Source organism: Mesoplodon mirus (genome assembly GCF_964341445.2).
Source record: "Mesoplodon mirus genome assembly, chromosome: 1".
Lineage (NCBI taxonomy): Eukaryota > Metazoa > Chordata > Mammalia > Artiodactyla > Ziphiidae > Mesoplodon > Mesoplodon mirus.
In genome coordinates, this window is record NC_138976.1 from 220,324,927 (window position 1) to 220,343,427 (window position 18,501).

General features: G+C 41.0%; 1 protein-coding gene across 7 annotated transcripts in view; it reads left to right on the forward strand.

The window, feature by feature from the left end:
- CDCA2 (cell division cycle associated 2) overlaps nt 1–5,248 on the forward strand; it is a 54,521-nt gene extending 49,273 nt beyond the window's left edge. For all 7 annotated transcript variants that reach the window (XM_082615981.1, XM_082615980.1, XM_082615982.1 and 4 more), the window contains exon 15: nt 620–5,248. In XM_082615981.1, coding sequence (XP_082472107.1) covers nt 620–1,824 — 1,205 coding nt within the window. In that variant the 3' untranslated portion in view covers nt 1,825–5,248. The remainder of the gene's footprint in view (nt 1–619) is intronic.
- The last annotated feature ends 13,253 nt before the right edge of the window (nt 5,249–18,501 follow it).

Consider the following 18,501-nt stretch of genomic DNA (forward strand, 5'->3'; position numbering starts at 1 on the left):
TTCCTGGAGGGTGAATTATATTCAGAGATTGGCATGGAAGGGGAGAGATTTCTAGAATATTGAAACAACCGGGGCTCTATTTGAGAGTTTGGTGCAGTTTAATGTTAATTTTTAAAACACTGGGCATAAGACTTGAGTGTCTTCAGAAGTACCCTTTTAGCTAAGTCCTCAAATCCCCCAGAATTCCAAGTTTTCTCTCTTCTATTTCAAGGGGGAACATTGATGGAAAAGTTTCAGAAGCATGATGTTGCCGATTTTCAGTAATTCATTTTTCGGGAGATAGGAAGTGTGTCTGCCTCATGCTAATTGACCTTGTAGAATGGGAAGCACATTAGAATAGAGGAAGCAGTTTCAGATACAGTTCTCATTTCCGTGGTCTCAGGTTATATGCTTTATTGATTCATGCATTAAGTACATATTTTCTTAACCTGTGGGGTGAGGAAGAACTGAAAGAGAAAGAACAATGACAGGTGGGGACACGTACAGGGTAGCATTGGTAGGTCTTGCAATTTTTTTGAAAGCTTGACTCACAATACAATTTGACACCTGTTTGATTTGTGAACGTTTATTTCCACTGTTACTTCTTAATTCGATTTAAACTTAATTTACATGCCCATAGATGATTTCAACTCAAATGATGAACTTGAAGAAGTGAAGCTTCCGAAGAGAAACAATATTTTGCCTCAGAACCCAGAGGATTGGCAGATGATTCAAGGCTTTAATAAATACGATGTGTCTGAATTCTGCAGCTCTGACATGAAAAGTTCCTCATCACTTATTAGTGCTACTTTTGAGCAAGGTTCAAATACAAGTACTATAGAAACTAATGAAAACAAAAATACTCCAAAAGCAGCCATTAAGTTGGAAAGTGAAAACGAACTAAAAACTGAGACTGAGAATGCAAACAGCCATATCTCTTGTCCTTCTGTGACTGAAGCACCCATCGTATCAGACAATCCAAAACCTGATTTTACCGTGCGGTCCCAAGAACTTTCTGCCGCTGGTCAAAATATGGAAAACCTTTTTCAAATCTTTAAAATCTCAGAAGATATAAACATCAAATGTGAAAACCAGGATGACTTCTTAGTCGTTCCAGAAGGAAAACTGCAGACCAAGCATTTCGTGCCCGACTCACAAAAAGAATGTGATCGTTCAGAAGATGTCTTAATTGACCACACGAAAGAAAGTAAAAGTCAAGGTGAGGATTTGGGAAGAAACTCCATAGCAAGTAGTCGTGGTGTGAGTCACAGAGAAAGGAAATACAGAAGACAGTCCATGACTTTTTCTGATGGGCAAAGTTTGCATTTGGAAAAAATCGAGAATCCCAAGCCTTCCAACAGTGTGAGCAGCTCTGTAGAAATTAGTTTAGAAAATTCCCAACTGTATAAAGATTTATCTGACTCCATTGAGCAAACCTTTCAGAGAGCAAAGAGTGAAACCAAAGTAAGACGCAGCACAAGGCTACAAAAAGGTTTGGAAAGTGAAGGGCTTGTGTGGATTTCCCTTCCATTGCCTCCCGCTTCTGGCATTTCCCAGAGAACCAAGAGGAGAACAATAGGTACATTTGACAGGAGAAGCTTTGAGAACGGGTCCTCCGGGCAAAATCCTTGTGTGCTGCCCTCCACACCAGGTGAAGAAAACAGTGAGGGCTTTGCCGCTGCTGCTGCCAGTTTACCTGGGAGGAGACGCAAGAGCTTTTGTACATCTACACTTACAGATCCTAAAAACACCACCCAGTCGAGAGGCTACAAAAGAACCACCTTTCTCAACCAGAAGGAAGCTCTCCAAGTAACTTGGAGAGAATCAGACATATCAGAGAACTAAAGCAGTAACTGACATTCCCCTGCAGAACGTTCTGGCAAGAGAGAAGGTAACCAACCATTCATGCCTGAAAGATTCTTTCATCCCAGTTCCCATCCTTTGTTCAACCTCAGTGTTTTAAAAGTTTCAAATAAAATTGAGTAGAACCTACTTATAAGTAGAAATAAGTGAATTTCTCCATCTTTCAAACTGAAAGCATTGTATTAAACATGTTCTCCCCCCAAATGATAAATGCTTTATTGGTATTCTGTTCAAAAGGATTGCTTTTAGACCTAACAGCATGTCTCTTAAGTTTTATTTCATGTTAGTACATATTTACCACTGAAGGTTTAGAGTTTCTGTTGTAAAAAAAAAAAAAAGCATCTTTTAGAATTGACTTGTTATATCTGGATGAGAAGAGTGTTTTGTTTTGGTCTTTAACAAATTGATAGAATTAATGTAACTTTATGAAAATTGAAGGTAATATAAGGTTGAAAGTGTTAAAGAAGGTGGGGTGAGGTATGTTTTTATTTTAAAAGATTGCCCCCAAAAAACGGGTTAAAAATTTTAACAATTAGGAAAGATGGAAATGATAAAATTTGGTTTTTTCCCTTTGGGGTTCAAGTTAAGAGAAGCTTTAATAATTTACTTTGTCTCAAATAAAAATTTTATTTTAATAGATTAAAATCAAATCTTAGACATGGGATTTTGGAAAATTCTTTCAATAACCAGAATATTGCAAATCTGTCATTATAAAGTGAATATATAATTTAGAAATAACTAACATGAAAGCATTTTGACCTTCACACCACACTCTTGTATGCTTTGTGGGGTAGGAAGTAGGGGTTTGGTTTTTGGTGAAAATATAAGCAGTCTAGTTGAAGACTCATCTCCCAGATCATTCAGATTAGTCACAGGTAATTTGGGATTGAATTCATGGTTTTCCATTAAAAAAAAAAATCCAGAAACTCACTTAAAAGACCCTAAAAAATTGGTTTACTAACATGAAGCATGGTGGTAGGTTGCTGATTTCTTTTTTAACATGGCATTTTCCAGCCTTTCTGACTTTTTATTTCACCATACCAAGAGCTAGTACTTGTTTTGGTTTGTCCCGTTAAGCTCCAGCAGTGTATCCTATCACAATTTTGATGACAGCGGTTTGAAAATCTAAATTGCTGTATTTTTAGAATTTGTGAATGCAAGTTAATCATTGTATCATTAAACCATTGTCTTTGAAATCCTTTAAATCATTAAACTCTCCTACTCCTGTGATAGCAGAAACATGTTAACAAATAGGCCTCTCTATAAATAACACAACAGGGAAGAAAGCTCCTGCTGGGCGCCCATTTCCCCTGCCTTAGATAGAGACTATTTGTTACCTTCTTGGCACCAATAGGTCTGGAACTCCTGCTGCTAAAGACTAATGTATTTTACATTAACACTCAAAGTGATCCCCAATTTCTCCTGCTAAAGGGTGGATTGTTTCAAAAATTCTTTTATCTTTACACGTAAATTATTTATGGGCTTTTCCCCCCATTTATAGTTTGGTACGGTTGGCAAATGTCTACCACTGAAAACAAACAAAAAACACTTCTTATGAAGCTTTTTGGTTTTGGTCATTAAAAAAAAAAACTTTCAGAAACATACAATGTTAGAGGGTTTTGTTTTTTTAAAATTTTTTGTTGTTTGTTCATAGGAAGGTTAAAATTACTGTGATTTTCTACCATTTTTACTGTATGATATATGATCTCAATTGTATTTGAATTTTCAGAATTTCACGTGCTTTGTTTTATTTCCCAAAAAGTGCTAGTGAGGATGAAGGAGACATTTTGGTCTGTGATTTTTTTGGTTGTGATTTTTTTGGCTTGGTTTTTCAAATGTAAAATTGTTCTCATTTTCAAGTATCTGTAGTTAGAAAGATAAACACTTTACAAGTTCTACTCGTTTTAAAGTATTTCACTATGAATATTTTATTGCTATCTGTAAATAACAAATGGGCTGTTTTCCTAAAAAGAAGTCTTGAGAAATCAAAACAACTTGGAGGTAGTTTGATCCACCGTCTCACTTGTATCATAAAATTTGTGGAAAGTCAATGATTTCTGTATGTCATCATGCTTGTGTGTTTTTAACTGTTTCTTTTCATTAATGGCTAAATCAAAAATTTGCCTTATCATTTCTACCGCAGTAACCCTTGACATTTTGCCTTAGAATGGCTTCTACTTGTATCTTTTCCTGCTCCCATAGATTCTTGCTTGTTCCAGAAGATGGCAGCATGACATCTGAAGTTCTCATCCTGTGTGCACTACCTTAAACCAGGGCAGCTTTTCACTGTTGCTAAGGGTGCTTCCCCTTAACTTTTATTTTCACTCATTTTTATTACAAAAGTACTATGTGTCTACTGAAAAATGTAGAGAACTGTGCATAATGAAAAAGTGTCTTCCCCCCACCTAATGCAAGCATCCTGCAGCTACACCTTTCTCTCCCCACCTTTCTAGGTGTCAACACCAGTAACAGCAGGCAAACCTCTTCCAGACCCTTTGCCTGTGTAAACATAGGTTTTGTTGTTTTCTAATGGGATCACTCGATGTTCCATTTTGCAAGTTAAAATTTTTATTCAACATAATACCATTTTGGAGAGCCCTGGTGCCATTGCAGTCTTTTTAACCCCTGCATAGAATGATATAATTTGGATATCTATAATGTAGTTAGCCATCTCCCTACTGATGGATGCTAGTTGCCTCCAGTTTTTTGTAATTGAAAATTATGCCACACTGGGCTTGCGTGACGATGTAAGATAAATTCCTTGAAATTAAAATTAAATGGTTATTCGGTTCTTTTCTCTGGATCTGACCTGGCAAACACGTTGCTTCCATTTTCTCTCACTGACTGCCTCCACCCCCCAATGCCCAGACTTCAGCTGTAGACCTGGCATAACAAGGAGGAAATACTTAATAATGCCTGATTTGTATTGAAAGAGCTGTTGTTTTCCTTTTCCTTTTTAAAGTCAGGTTTATTGAGGTGTCATTCACCTACAGTAAAGTTTACCCTTTTAAGCCTAGCAGTTTGAATGTAACCATGACACCCCCGCCCCCCAGTCAAGGAGTAGAACATCCTCATCATCCGGAAAGAAGTTTCCTCCTGCCTCTTTGCAGTCCGTCCCTCTCCCCCAACCCCAGCCCCTCACAATCACTCATCTGAGTTCTATCCTTATAGTCTTGCCTTTTCCAGAATGTCCTATAAATGGAATCATACAGTGGGTATCCTTTGGTGTCTGCCTTTTTAAACTTCGCATAATGGTTTTGAGGTTCATCCATGTTGTATAAGTAATTGGTTCCTGTTTGTTGCTAAGTAGTATTCCATTTTATGGATGTATCCATTCACCAATTGATGGATATTTGGATTGTTTCTGTTTTGGGGCTATTATAAATAAAGCTGCTATAAACATTCACATATGGATCTTTTTTATAGACACATGTTTTCCTTTATCTTGGGTAAATACCTAGAAGTGGGATTCCTGGGACGTATGGCTGGGGTCTGTTTAAGTTTTTAAGAAACTGCCAAGCTTTTCCATAGCAGCTGCACCAGTTTGCATCCTCACCTGCAACATATTGTTTCAGTTGCTCCACAATTTCATCATCACAAGGTGTTGTCAGCCTTGTTCCTTGTAGGCATTCTGGTAGGTGTGCAGTGGTATCTCGTGATTTTGGTGTGTATTTCCCTAATGACGAGTGATGTTGAACATCTTTTTTTTTCCTGTGCTTATTTGCCATTCTTATATCCTCTTCATTGAAGCATCCATTTAAACCTCTTGCCTATGTTTCCTTCTGTTGATATTGTTGTCTTGTTTTTGAGATGAAAGAGTTCTGTATATATTTGGATATAGGCCTTTATTGGATATGTATCTTGCAAATATTTTTTCCCAGTCTGTGGCTTGTGTTTTTTCCTAGAGTGTCTTTTGAAAAGCAGATTTTAATTTTGATGTAGTCTAATCTATCCTTTTTTTTTTAATGGATCATACTTTTGTGTCCTAAGAAATCTTTGACTAACTCTAGGGTACAAAGATTTTCTCCTGAATTTCTTCTAGAAGTTTTAGAGTTTTAGCTCTCAGGTGTTAGATCCACTTTGAGTTAAGTTTTGTACAGTGTATGAGATGAAGTTGTTTTGGGTTTGGGGGGGGGGGGTTTGCGCTACGCGGGCCTCTCACTGTTGTGGCCTCTCCCGTTGCGGAGCACAGGCTCCGGACGCGCAGGCTCAGCGGCCATGGCTCACGGGCCCAGCCGCTCCGCAGCACGTGGGATCCTCTCGGACCGGGGCACAAACCCGCGTCCCCTGCATCGGCAGGCGGACTCTCAACCACTGCGCCACCAGGGAAGCCCTGTTTTGGGTTTTTTAGTGGAAGTCATTCAGCACCATTTGTTGAAAAGATTTTGCATTCCTTATTGAATTACAGTGGCACCTGTGTTGAAATCAGTCGACCTTGTATGTGTAGGTCTATTTCTGGACTTGATTCTGCTCTATTGATCTCTATGTCTGTTCTTAAACCAGCATCACACCATCTTGATTACTATAAGAAAGCTTGTCTTCCCCTTTACTGTGAATCTGTGCCGTAGTTTTTGTTTAAAGTTCTTTTTGTGAAGGAGGAGGCCAGTAGAAGCAAAAGATTGACCAACCAATTCTATGTGGAGCCTACAGTTACACCCAGACATGCATTATCATTTAGGGCAAGAAGTCAGTAATAATAAGCTATCAGAAATATGGGCAGGAAACCAACTTTCTTAGGGTACCTATACACTCAGCCCAATCTTCTCATATAAACGGCTTTGCTACAGTTCATGATTTAAAATTGTCACCCTGAGATGCTAAGATTTAGTCATTGAGAAAGAATTCTCCTCTTGACCACTGTGTAATATATACCAGTAAGAAAATGAAATGAGTTGAATTAAAATAAGGTTCAAAGTTGTTTGCTAAAAATTAAATTGTCTAATAAGTCTGATTCAATTCTTCTCATAAATTAAGATTTTTATTATAGTTTGGTTTAGTATAAAAATTGTTGCTATCCTTACTTGGAAAGTAGCCTTAGCATTTGAGAATTATTTCTTAACATGGGAAAACTTCCCTGCACCAGGTCATCCCAGGTGAGCAGATCGTAGATTCATTAGTACATGTGCCAGGCATTAATTTCTAAATGTGATCACTGCCTTAAAGATGCTCAATTTTCTCTAAAGGTTTGGGGTGGGGGGGGGAGTACAGAATTACAATACAGGGTATGATTATAAAGGAATGCCCTGGACCACACCACCCTCAAGGTGGCACCAACTTCAGCTCAGGTAAGTTTGTTTTGTTTCTTTCTGGAAGAAGTGATGCTTGAACAGAGTTCACTTATAGGAGTTTTAGAGAAATGGGGATCCCAAAGCAACATCCTATTCCAAATGTCTTTTCCTTATTATTTACTGAGACTAGGCAGTGTTAAGTTGGCTTCATCTCATAGACATTTTTAAGTATCTTTCTTCCCATTATATTCTAACCTATGAATACATCTGGATGAAGCATTGATTCAAAACCTAGAGATTGTGGGGCTTCCCCGGTGGCGCAGTGGTTGAGAGTCCGCCTGCCGATGCAGGGGACACAGGTTCGTGCCCCGGTCCGGGAAGATCCCACATGCCGCGGAGCGGCTGGGCCCGTGAGTCATGGCCGCTGATCCTGCGCGTCCGGAGCCTGTGCTCCGCAACGGGAGAGGCCACAACAGTGAGAGACCTGCGTACCACAAAAAAAAAAAAAAAAAAAAAAAAAAAAAAAAGCAACAACTAAAGATTGTGAATTGTCCATAACAAAGTTTTAAAGAAATCTCTCTCCTTAAATCCTTCTGCATTTCTATCTTTTGTGCTACCAGATTTCTTTGTAGTATGTCTGAAAGGTTGACTCTGGACTTAGATTCTTAGATCAAGTAAGCAGACTTTAGAGGATGAAGTTAAATTACGATAAATAATTGCACATACAAAAAGATAGTGAATTTTTTTTTCTTGGTCTTAGATTTATTTGAAGATTATTCTTAGAGCCTTGACTTGGCTCTAGAAGGACTCGTTGTACTGTGGCCTAACAATTTCAAGTGTGTGTGATTTTTCACTGGTGTGTTCAATTCTGTGCATTCTTTGATGCTTTTCTGTTTTTTTATGAAATCGTGATACGAATAACCTAATAATCTTTAGTAAGAAGATAAGTAATTACTGCCATTCTCGTGATACATATTTTTGTCCTACATCTTCAACCAAGATCGTACTTAGCCTGGCTATGACCTTACTTTTAAGATTTATTAGAAAGGTTTTTGGAAAATTTTAGGATATTGGGAAGCAAGTATTTTTTGGAACTGCTTCTATTTTTTGATACTTTAAGCATTATATCACTTATATGAAAAGGAAAAATAAATGAGCATGCACATTAAAAAACAAATACAAGTTTGCATTTTCTAAGGAGTAGCTTGGGAGTTCCAAAATTTCAATGACCAGTTTGAAAGCAGCCTTCTTAAATCTTCCCTTTTCTCATTTGTCCATGGCACAATGTTGTCTGACTAAATGGTTTAATTGACTTCTCTATTATACAAGTAGCCTGCTGGGGAGCAAACAGCTGGCTTTTGGTTTTAGATGTAATTCAAGAAAATTCAGATTTTATCATTTTGTTCTAAGTTCCAAATTTCTAACTCTATTTGCATGTGAGTTTTTTAAGCTCCAAAATGTAAAGATAACAGTTAACATCCAATTACATCTAATAATTTCTTTATTCTCACAGCTTTATTCACCCACTTAAAATTTGCTTTTTAAAAACAAATTCACTTCGGCAGCGTCTTGTCCTGTCAAGTGTAGTGATCTGTTAGTGGCATCTTTATTTTTGACATTTAAAAACAAACTGCATTTCCAGTGTTCTGATGTCCCGGATGCTTGCTGGTAAACACAAAGTAAATGTCAGTTTTTTCTCTATTTAGACACATCAAGTAACTGCTAAGGAGCATCAGACGTTTGAAAAACTAGGTCCTTTCAAATGTATGGTCCAAACAGTGAAATAATTTTTTTTTTTGAGTATAAATTTGGTGTCAAACAGTTGAAACTTCCTAGGGAAAATGAGTAAAAAGATTTTTCAGTTCAAGTAAGTTTAGTTTGGCTGCCAGGCTCTTGGATGTTGCTATGCCTAATGTGAGAACACGTACAATGTGTCCATTTTCCAATTGTTCATAACAAAGCAATAATCCAATGTGACTAGTCTTTTCTTATTTGAAGTGTACATGGGGAATGAAGATTTCAGAAGGATTCCCTAACTCAAACCTGAAAAACCTGGTGTTAGTCTTGGGTGATTTCCAGTGACCCTGTGACCCCCTTCTTCCTGCCCCCTGTGTAGACTTGGAACTGGGCAGCCATTTTTGTTTTTGGAAGGGAAAGGAGACAGATATAATGAATGACTTTTATTGTGCAATATTTCAAACTCTCTTGAATGCATTCGAATGGGATGGAAACTGTTCTGCCCTATGTCACAGCCAAAACAAACAAAACATATTCCCTAAACCTGGATGTGTGTTTCTCTCAAACTGGCAGTAGTTAGAGCTCAGCTCTCAAACAAGAATTTGGTTTGACAATTTTTAGCCCTTGTTCAACTGAATGTGAGGAGAGGTCACAGCCAAAGCAAATACTGTGGGGAAAAATTAATACACATATTTACAGCTTGCAGGTGGCATTTGTTCTGAAACGTTAGATATTTGTCTTAAAGAATTGCATTTGTGGTAATACTTTTAAATGGACTACTTTTTTTGGCTAGTATTTTTAAAATGAACTCTTCAATAATAATAAGTCCTAATGTGAATAAACTCTACAGAAGTCCCTGAAGAGTGATAAATGCTTGAATTTAAGTATTTAAACATTTAGAAAGGCCATTAAGAATCTGATAATTCTAGGAATATCAGACCCAGCAAATATGCCATAAAACTCCCTTGATGGCAGCCTTCTCTGGCCCCCCAAAGCACCCACTCTAGTGTTATCAACGACTCCTTTATGATGATGCCTCCAACACTGTTTACTGGCTCCAGCCACCCCCATCCAGGTTGTTACGTATTCCCACCCTTTGGATCTGTGGGGAGAATCACTCTGCACAATCAAGATAATTCATTTTGTAATGCGCATTGTGCTTCATGACCCGGGCAAAATATATTTTTTACTAGTCACAATAATAACGTTAAATTTATGGTCACCTACGACCAACAGGCCCTTGGTTTGTGCCTTACTTGAGAAATACTGAAAACGTAAATTGTTAAGCCAGGCAATCTGCCTCTCAGAATGGTAGAGCTGACTTCAATCCACATTTCAGGTCCTCCTTTCGAAATATAAAATTCTAACTTTCATGGACCGCCCTGTTGAACAATATCAGACATCCGTGTGAACGGAAATGAGCCATTGGATCATTTCATTGGCTGTTAACCTTTCATATAATAAACACTACAGATAAAACACTGCCTGCATCTTGCATTTTAGTTAGAAATATTGCACGTTACCGCAAAGATTTCTACTTCCCAAGCATTGCAAGGTCCAGTTATACTCCTATCAACTAGAATGACTGGCACGTCCTGGACGTATAAATCATTTTAAGGAGTAGATGCTTAGTTTTTTGCAGTCTGTCTGGATGGTGAGAAATAGGAAGACCTCCGTGAGTGGGTAGGTGGGTGTTGCTGAGGTCCATGGCTCTCAGGCTGTCAAGGGGCAAACGTGAATGTGAGGTTCAAGAGGGGAGGGGAGATGGGGGCGGAAACAAACTTCTTAGAAAAAAGCAGGCTCTTATTTTTTCAATTTTAGATGCTGTTTTCCAATTTCTTAGTATTTAAACTTAAATATGGTGGGTGCCTGAGTTTCTTGCATTGGGTAGGGTAGGAATTTTTGGACCCTCTGGTTTATCTAAATTCTTCCCATTTTTTTTAACCCTGTGCGAGTGCTGAAGGGTTCCTTTTTTTTACCTAAATAAATTTATTTTTAGATTTAAAACTAACGTACCGGGCCTCCCTGGTGGCGCAGTGGTTGAGAGTCCGCCTGCCGATGCAGGGGACGCGGGTTCGTGCCCCGGTCTGGGAGGATCCCATATGCCGCGGAGCGGCTGGGCCCATGAGCCATGGCCGCTGGGCCTGCGCATCCGGAGCCTGTGCTCCGCAACGGGAGAGGCCACAACAGTGAGAGGCCCGCATACCGCAAAAAGAAAAAAAAAAATAAATAAAAAAAAATAAAACTAACGTACCTTCCCCAAACCAGTTGGAGTCTCTCAATTCCCAGTGAGGCTGCCTTTCCCCTCAGATAGAGACAAACAGCCCAGCTTTCCTTTAAATAGCTAATCCAGGCCCACCTACCTATACTCATAACCCTTAATCTAGCCTTGGACCCTCCAATTCTTTTTTCCTTTATAAATAAATTTATTTATTTATTTATTTATTTATTTTTGGCTGCATTGGGTCTTTGTTTCTCTGTGCGGGCTTTCTCTAGTTGCGGCGAGTGTGGGCTACTCTTCATTGCGATGTGCGGGCTTCTCATTGCAGTGGATTCTCTTGTTGTGGAGCACGGGCTCTAGGCACACGGGCTTCAGTAGTTGTGGCACATGGGTCACTAGTTGTGGCTCGTGGGCTCTAGAGTGCAGGCTCAGTAGTTGTGACGTGGGGGCTTCTTTGCTTCACGGCATGTGGGATCTTCCCGGACCAGGGCTCGAACCCGTGTTCCCTGCATTGGCAGGCGGATTCTTGACCACTGCGCCACCAGGGAAGTCCCAGACCCTCCGATTTTTTGTTTTGTTTGTCTTGGCAAGCCGCACGATAGGAAAACATCCAAAACACCCTTCTATGTTATTGTCATGTATTTTCATGTCTCTGTCATGTATATCTCATATATCTCATACAGAGCAAGACATACTATTATTTCTATCTTATAAATAAGATGAGCAAGAGGGAAGTGATTTTCTCTGCTTGGCAGCCAGCAACGATAAAGCCTGGAAGAGACTGGGGGCCTTTTGTTTATTTCACTTGCTTCAGCTGCCCCATCTACCCTCCAGCACCGAGGTGCCTAAGAAGCCCAGGCCATATGGGTGTTTGCTGGCTGTTCTTGTAAAAGTTTAGTTGGAGGAGCCCTTAAAGTCAATAGCTACTTGGGGTTTTGAAGTCATCCAGAACCTCTCACAAATAGAAGTTGCCTCTATTTCCTTAAAACGAAGTGAATGATGAGTGTTGATTTACCCTTTGTTCTCTAATTTAATTTTTGGGGGGAGAGAGGATTGGGAGCAGGAAAGAAGTCAGAAGAAATACATCTTCAGCTAGAAATCAGGACAACATCTACATTTAGATGCCAACACTTTGAACAAGCAGCGTTCTCAACTCAGGCCCTGAAGTGCGTGCCCAGGGTCCTGCAGCTGTCCTGTAAATGTCCAAACGGATTTATTGCCTGTATTTCTCCAAGAGAGAAAACAGTTCTAGGCAAATCTCAAACAGTTTGGAGGCGTGTGTCCTTTGACATTTTGCTGCCTTCCCGGTTCTTGTCCTGCCATCGCCACAAGCAAAGAGCTGTTACTGCCAGGCCAAAGCTGTAACAATATTAAGATGTTTTCCTCAACCTTGTCCCCAGAAAGATACTCAGTTTCCAGAAGATTGTTCTCCCCTGGGCATTACATCATGAATTGATTCAGTTTTTGGAGGAAGAAATTGGACAAAATATAATAGATTACCTCCTGGGGAAGCATACTTAGGTTGTTAAGTATTCCCACCAGAAAACTAAGAAACTGCTTATATATGACTACTCTGTCCACATTTAACCTTTCACCTTACTGCAGCTGAGCAGGGCGCTTTTTTGCAGCAAAGGTTTTTGTTTTGGTGGGGGTCAGAGAGAACATTTCTCCTTTATTTTTTTAAGGAATACAAGTATTCTTTGTTTTTACCATTACCCAGACTTCCTCAGCTTCATGAGCTGCCCCCAGACCCTAGACCAGGTTAGGATGCAGCCACCGCTGAAGGGTGTTCCCCATTCAGTGGACAAGTGTGGCCTCCCCTTGGGCCGTGAGAATGGGGACAGGTGGGTTGGGGGAACTGCTCGATGTAGTTAATTTTCCATTAGGGTTTTTTGGCCTTTGGAGCATCGTGGCTGACAGAGCAGAAGGCCACACTTGTGGAGTATTTGGGAGACATCACCACGGTCTGTCCCGAGGATAGAGTGGCCCCTGTAAGCAACATGTGCGCTGAAGAAAAGGTTCAAGTTTCCTCTTTCCTGGGAACCCGTTGTCCAAGCAGGATGTTAGTGATCGAGGAAATAACTCCCACCCAATGGAGAGTGCAGTAAGAAACGTGGGAGCTCTTTTCTTTTCCAAGTTCGCACGTTGGAGTAGAGAAGGGGCGGGTGGAACTGGCAGTATATACGTTGCCAGTATATATGTTGCCTGGATTCAGACAGTATATACGTTGGCTGGATTCACACTTCAAACTTGGAAGGGTGAGCAGAGTGGATGGAAGGACTAATGAACCGGAGGAATTGGTAATAAAAGAGCCAGGTTTCGTCACCCAATGCCCAGCTGGTTGGTATCCAAGGCCTAGTTAACAGTAGAGGACCATGGAGTGAGTTGGCAATCTCCACTGACAGGATCTCTGACAACTGGATTGGCAGGGCCACTTCCCATTTCTGAGGCAGAAGTGTTCTAACCACGTCAGCGAGCCCCAATTATTGTCTCATCTCATAAGTCTCCCATCAGAGGATGAGTACGGTCTCCCCAGGGCACTGAAACCGATTCCTGTATTCCTTATCCCAAGAAAAGCCCTCCAGTGGCCCCAATCATGCCCCCGACTGTCAGCCTCAGAGGGTTCAGCTCTACTTCTGAGGCGTGCATCTCAGGAAATGGCAACAGCCTGTCGGACAGTCAGTCAAATGCGAGCGTGGGGGACGTTGGGCGAAAGGGACCAGGACACCTCTACTATTTTTGCAATTGCTTGTGACTCTATTATGATTTTAAAATAAAAAGTTTAAGAAACTAAAGTGCTTAGAACAATAAAAGTCTCTGTGATTCTCAGCTACCTTGTCTGTCAAGTAAGGATATTAGTGATACCTACTTTACGTGTCGCAGCTATGAAAAATCAGATAATACAGATGTGGTGCCTCTTGTTTTCACAGACCTGCATCCTTCTGCACTTTGTGACAGAAGCCTATTTCCTTTCTCAGGTACCGTTTATCTACAGTGTAATCACGGTGGTAGGCGTTTTCCCATGTGCCCTCATTTTATGTGATCGCATTATTATGTCCATATTACAGACAAGGAAGCTGAGCCTTTAAGAGGTAATGTGACTCGTTCAAGATCAGATAGTTGGGGGACTTCCCTGGTGGTCCAGCGGTTAAGACTCCAAGATCCCAATGCAGGGGGCCTGGGTTCGATCCCTGGTCAGGGAACTAGATCCCGCATCCTCAACTAAGAGCCCACATGCTGCAACTAAAGACCCGGCACAGCCAAATAAATAAATAAATATTAAAAAAGAAAAAAAGAGATCAGATAGCTGGTACATGGTAGAGCTGGAATCAGGAGACTGTCCTACTCTAAGAGTCCATTTTCCTTTGATGAAAATGCTGTAACTAGAGAGGCAAAGATTTGGGGGTTGTGGAAAGAGGAAAATAAAGTTATGCAGGGAACATGAGGATTTCTTCTGTGCGAGACTTGCCACTGTCCTCAGAAATGCCCTTGATGGAGAGCTACGGCCCTCTATCTCCTGATTCCAGACACAACGGCTCCTTTGCTCCATTTTGGGGGGCATCTCCCCACTTCTAGTCTTGCTTCAACGTCCTTAGCCTGTAGCCTCGTCCTGCTTGTCTCCAGAAGGAGATCAGTCCCATCAGTATGTAAATCTCAAGCGCAGTACAACCTACTATACTCCTCCCTCCTAGTTGGATTTCTAACAAATTATGGGGGCGTATGTGTGACCAGTGAGGTGACTGGTGGTGTCATCCTCTACTGAGCACACTCGCTTTTGCCTACGTTTTATATCATCTTATTCAAAACTGTTAGTCTTGCTCTAGTGTTTTCCTATCCATGGAAATCAAATATATGGATCTTTTCATCACCCAACATGTATCCACCTGTAGTTTTGCAGCAAGGGGACGGGTGTACACATTAGCCAAGGACTGGGGAAGCTTACCAGAATCTTCTCACGGGAGTCTGGCAAAAGAGCAGAGTCTCCATCAGGGTTTTTTTGTCCATCCTAAATCTAATTCTGGGGATATTTCGAGCTAGGCACCTCTCCGTCTTGACAGGCACCTCAAGCACAGGAAGAAATCCATCTGAGTTGTGGTCAGCTGTTGCCGTTTCTCTCTGGAGGTCCAGGAGGTAGAACTGGCACAGGTCTTCTGTGAGACAAAAGAAATGTTTATTAAATGATCATTAATTACCAGAAAGTCGAGCATAAATTTAGTTGGTGTGCTAGCGTTGAGAGGCTGGGTAAAGTTAAGGGGTCCCGCCAGCTCCTGGTTCTAGCTCAGACAGTGGTACCAACAAATTTCGGGGTGAGCATGGGAGCTCCCTTCTAAAGAAGTTAGCGCCTAAATGTGGGGAATCTTTCCCCACTTTCCCCAATAGCTTCTGCAAAAAACACTGGGAATTGGTCTTTTTAAAAATATAACATCGTGGGCTTCCCTGGTGGTGCAGTGGTTGAGTGTCCGCCTGCCGATGCAGGGGACACGGGTTCATGACCCGGTCCGGGAAGATCCCACGTGCCGCGGAGTGGCTGGGCCCGTGAGCCATGGCCGCTGGGCCTGCACGTCCAGAGCCTGTGCTCCGCAATGGGAGAGGCCACAGCAGTGAGAGGGCCATGTACCGAAAAAAAAAAATATATATATATATATATATATTTATATACATATATATAACATTGTTGTTGTCATTGTTTTTGGCCTTGCCGCGCGGCTTTAGGGATCTTTCTTCCCCGACCAGGGATTGAACCTGGGCCCTAAGGCAATGAAAGTGCCAAGTCCTAACCACTGGACCACCAGGGAGTACCCTAAAAGATGTATCGTATATGTCATGATGACCCCATTTTACCTGTAACATGTTTCTATGCCACAGACATGGATGCTGTAAAATGTCAATTATAAAATTTGTGGGTATGTTATTTGGCACTTGTCATTTGGAAGACTTTTGATATACAATTGTATAAAGCAATGTATAAAATCACAAAATGAGGGAGATAAAAGACAAAAAAAGTCAGGGACTATTTTTCCAAACTTCTCACTTGGCAGGTGAGGAAACTGACAGCCTGGGAGCTGGAGTAACTTGCCTGAGGTCACACAGCTTCTAAAGGCAAGGCTACGACCAGGTCTTGTGATCGCAGGGCCTCTGTCTCTCCCCTCTGCATGCTATTTGTGTGGGATATGTGATATTCTACCACCTAACCAGCTGCCAACCTGGAAATGGCAGCCAGCTGGGCTTTCTATTTATTGTGTAGCAACAACACCAACCATCTCATTGCTGGACACAGAACTTATTTAATAAATGCTTGCTGAGGGGATGAGGGAGCTGTGCGATGCTGTAATATACCTGCGTTCGGTGCTGTGACCATTGTTTCTATCGGAAAAGCCCATGATCCAAATGCATTCTACACCCTTGGGATGGGCACTCAGGGGGAGGGGCTGGATAAGGAGTCTCAGGCAATCACTCCGGTATTGTTCGAAGTGTGATCCCCTTTAAACTGGTCAAGGAGCTTTCTAAAAATGCAGGTGAGTGCTTCCCTGGTGGCGCAGTGGTTGAGAGTCCGCCTGCCGATGCAGGGGACACGGGTTCGTGCCCCGGTCCTGGAGGATCCCACATGCCACGGAGCAGCTGGGCCCGTGAGCCATGGCCGCTGAGCCTGCGCGTCTGGAGCCTGTGCTCTGCAACGGGAGAGGCCGCAGCGGTGAGAGGCCCGTGTACCAGGAAAAAAAAAAAAAGGCAGGTGACAAGAATCTTATCCCATTTTGAGGTCAGCATTTTACCTGAAGACAGTGCCCCCATTGACCCACTGCCTCAAGCAGCCCCTAGACCTGGGTACACATGGATCCCAAGCATTTAAAACTCTCTGCTTCCTAATCCTTTTGTCAACTTTGCTTCGTTCTTTTTTTTTTTAATTTGTAACTTTTATTGGAGTATAGTTACTGTACTATACTCCAATGAAACTAACTAACGTTGTGTTCATTTCAGGTGTACAGCAAGGTGAATCAGTTATACATATACATATATCCACTCTTTTTAAGATTTTTTTCCCCATGTAGGCCATTACAGAGTATTGAGTAGAGTTCCCTGTGCTCTACAGTAGGTCCTTATTTGTTACCTGTTTTATGTAGGGTAGTGTGTATATGTCAGTCCCAGTCAATTGCTTAGTTCTTTTGATGCCCATAGCCAGTGGGATGACTGAGTCAAGAGCAAAGAATCTGAAGTCAGGCTTGAGTTTGAAACTTGGTGTCCCAATCACTGCACTGTTGGCTAAATTACTTCGCCTCTCTGAACCTCTCTCAGTTGCCACATCTGTAAAATGAGAATAATAGTAGTAGTTGCCTCTTACAATTGTGTGAGGTGGCATTGAATTAGGCAGTGATAATGTGTGTAAAGTTCCTGTTGAGTGTTTGGGCTATTTTTTTTTAAATTATTTATTTTTGGGGTTGCACCGGGTCTTAGTTGTGGCTCGCTGACTCCTTAGTTGTGGCATGTGAACTCTTAGTTGCGGCACACATCTGGGATCTATTTCCCTGACCAGGGATCGAACCTGGGCCCCCTGCATTGGGAGCACGGAGACTTAACCACTGCACCACCAAAGTCCCACATGTTACTTTTGATTTTGACATAATTTCAGACTTACAGAAAAGTAACAGCAGTAGTAGGAATAACTTCATTAAGATCCCCCTAATGTTGGCATTTTATTGTACTTGCTTTCTCTCCATAGAGATAGATCGATACAGGCATATCTATGTAGAAAGATAAAGTATATATATATATATATATATATATATATATATATATATATATAAATTTTTTTCTGCAACACATAATTAAAGTTGCAGATATGATATCTCTTTACCCCTAAATTCTTCAGTGTATATTTCCTAAGAACACAAAACAACTTATCACAGTGATTACAGTTCAACAACATAGGTTTGAATTACCTGGGTACACTTATAAGCAGATTTTTTTTCCAGTAAGTATGAACTACAGCACTGGAAGATTTGTGGTTGGTTGAATTCGCAGATGCAGAATCACACATATGCGACTTGAGTTTCTGCAGATTTTGGAACCGTGGAGGGGCCTGGAACCAAGGATTTGGAGGATGACTGTATTTATTAAGATATCGTAATGGAAGTGTTTGAAGTACTTCCACAGTGTTTCTCTGACTCAAATTCAGATCATGATCCAACCAACTTTTACGGAGCACAGATTATGTGCCAGGCATAATGCTGGATGCTTTGAAAAACATTCCAATAAATTCTCTTATCAGCATCGTGAAGTAGGTATTATTAGTTAGTAAATTGGCCAGTTAGTAACTAAGAATCAAGGTGCTTAGTAAATTGCCCAAAGGACCTTAGATAGTGGTAGAACTGGGATTTGAACCCAGATCTTACATCCTGGGTTCTTTCCAAAATAACACTCTTAACAAAAAATGGTGTTTTTGTTCTAGATGGCTGGCCACATTCTAATTTTGTAAAA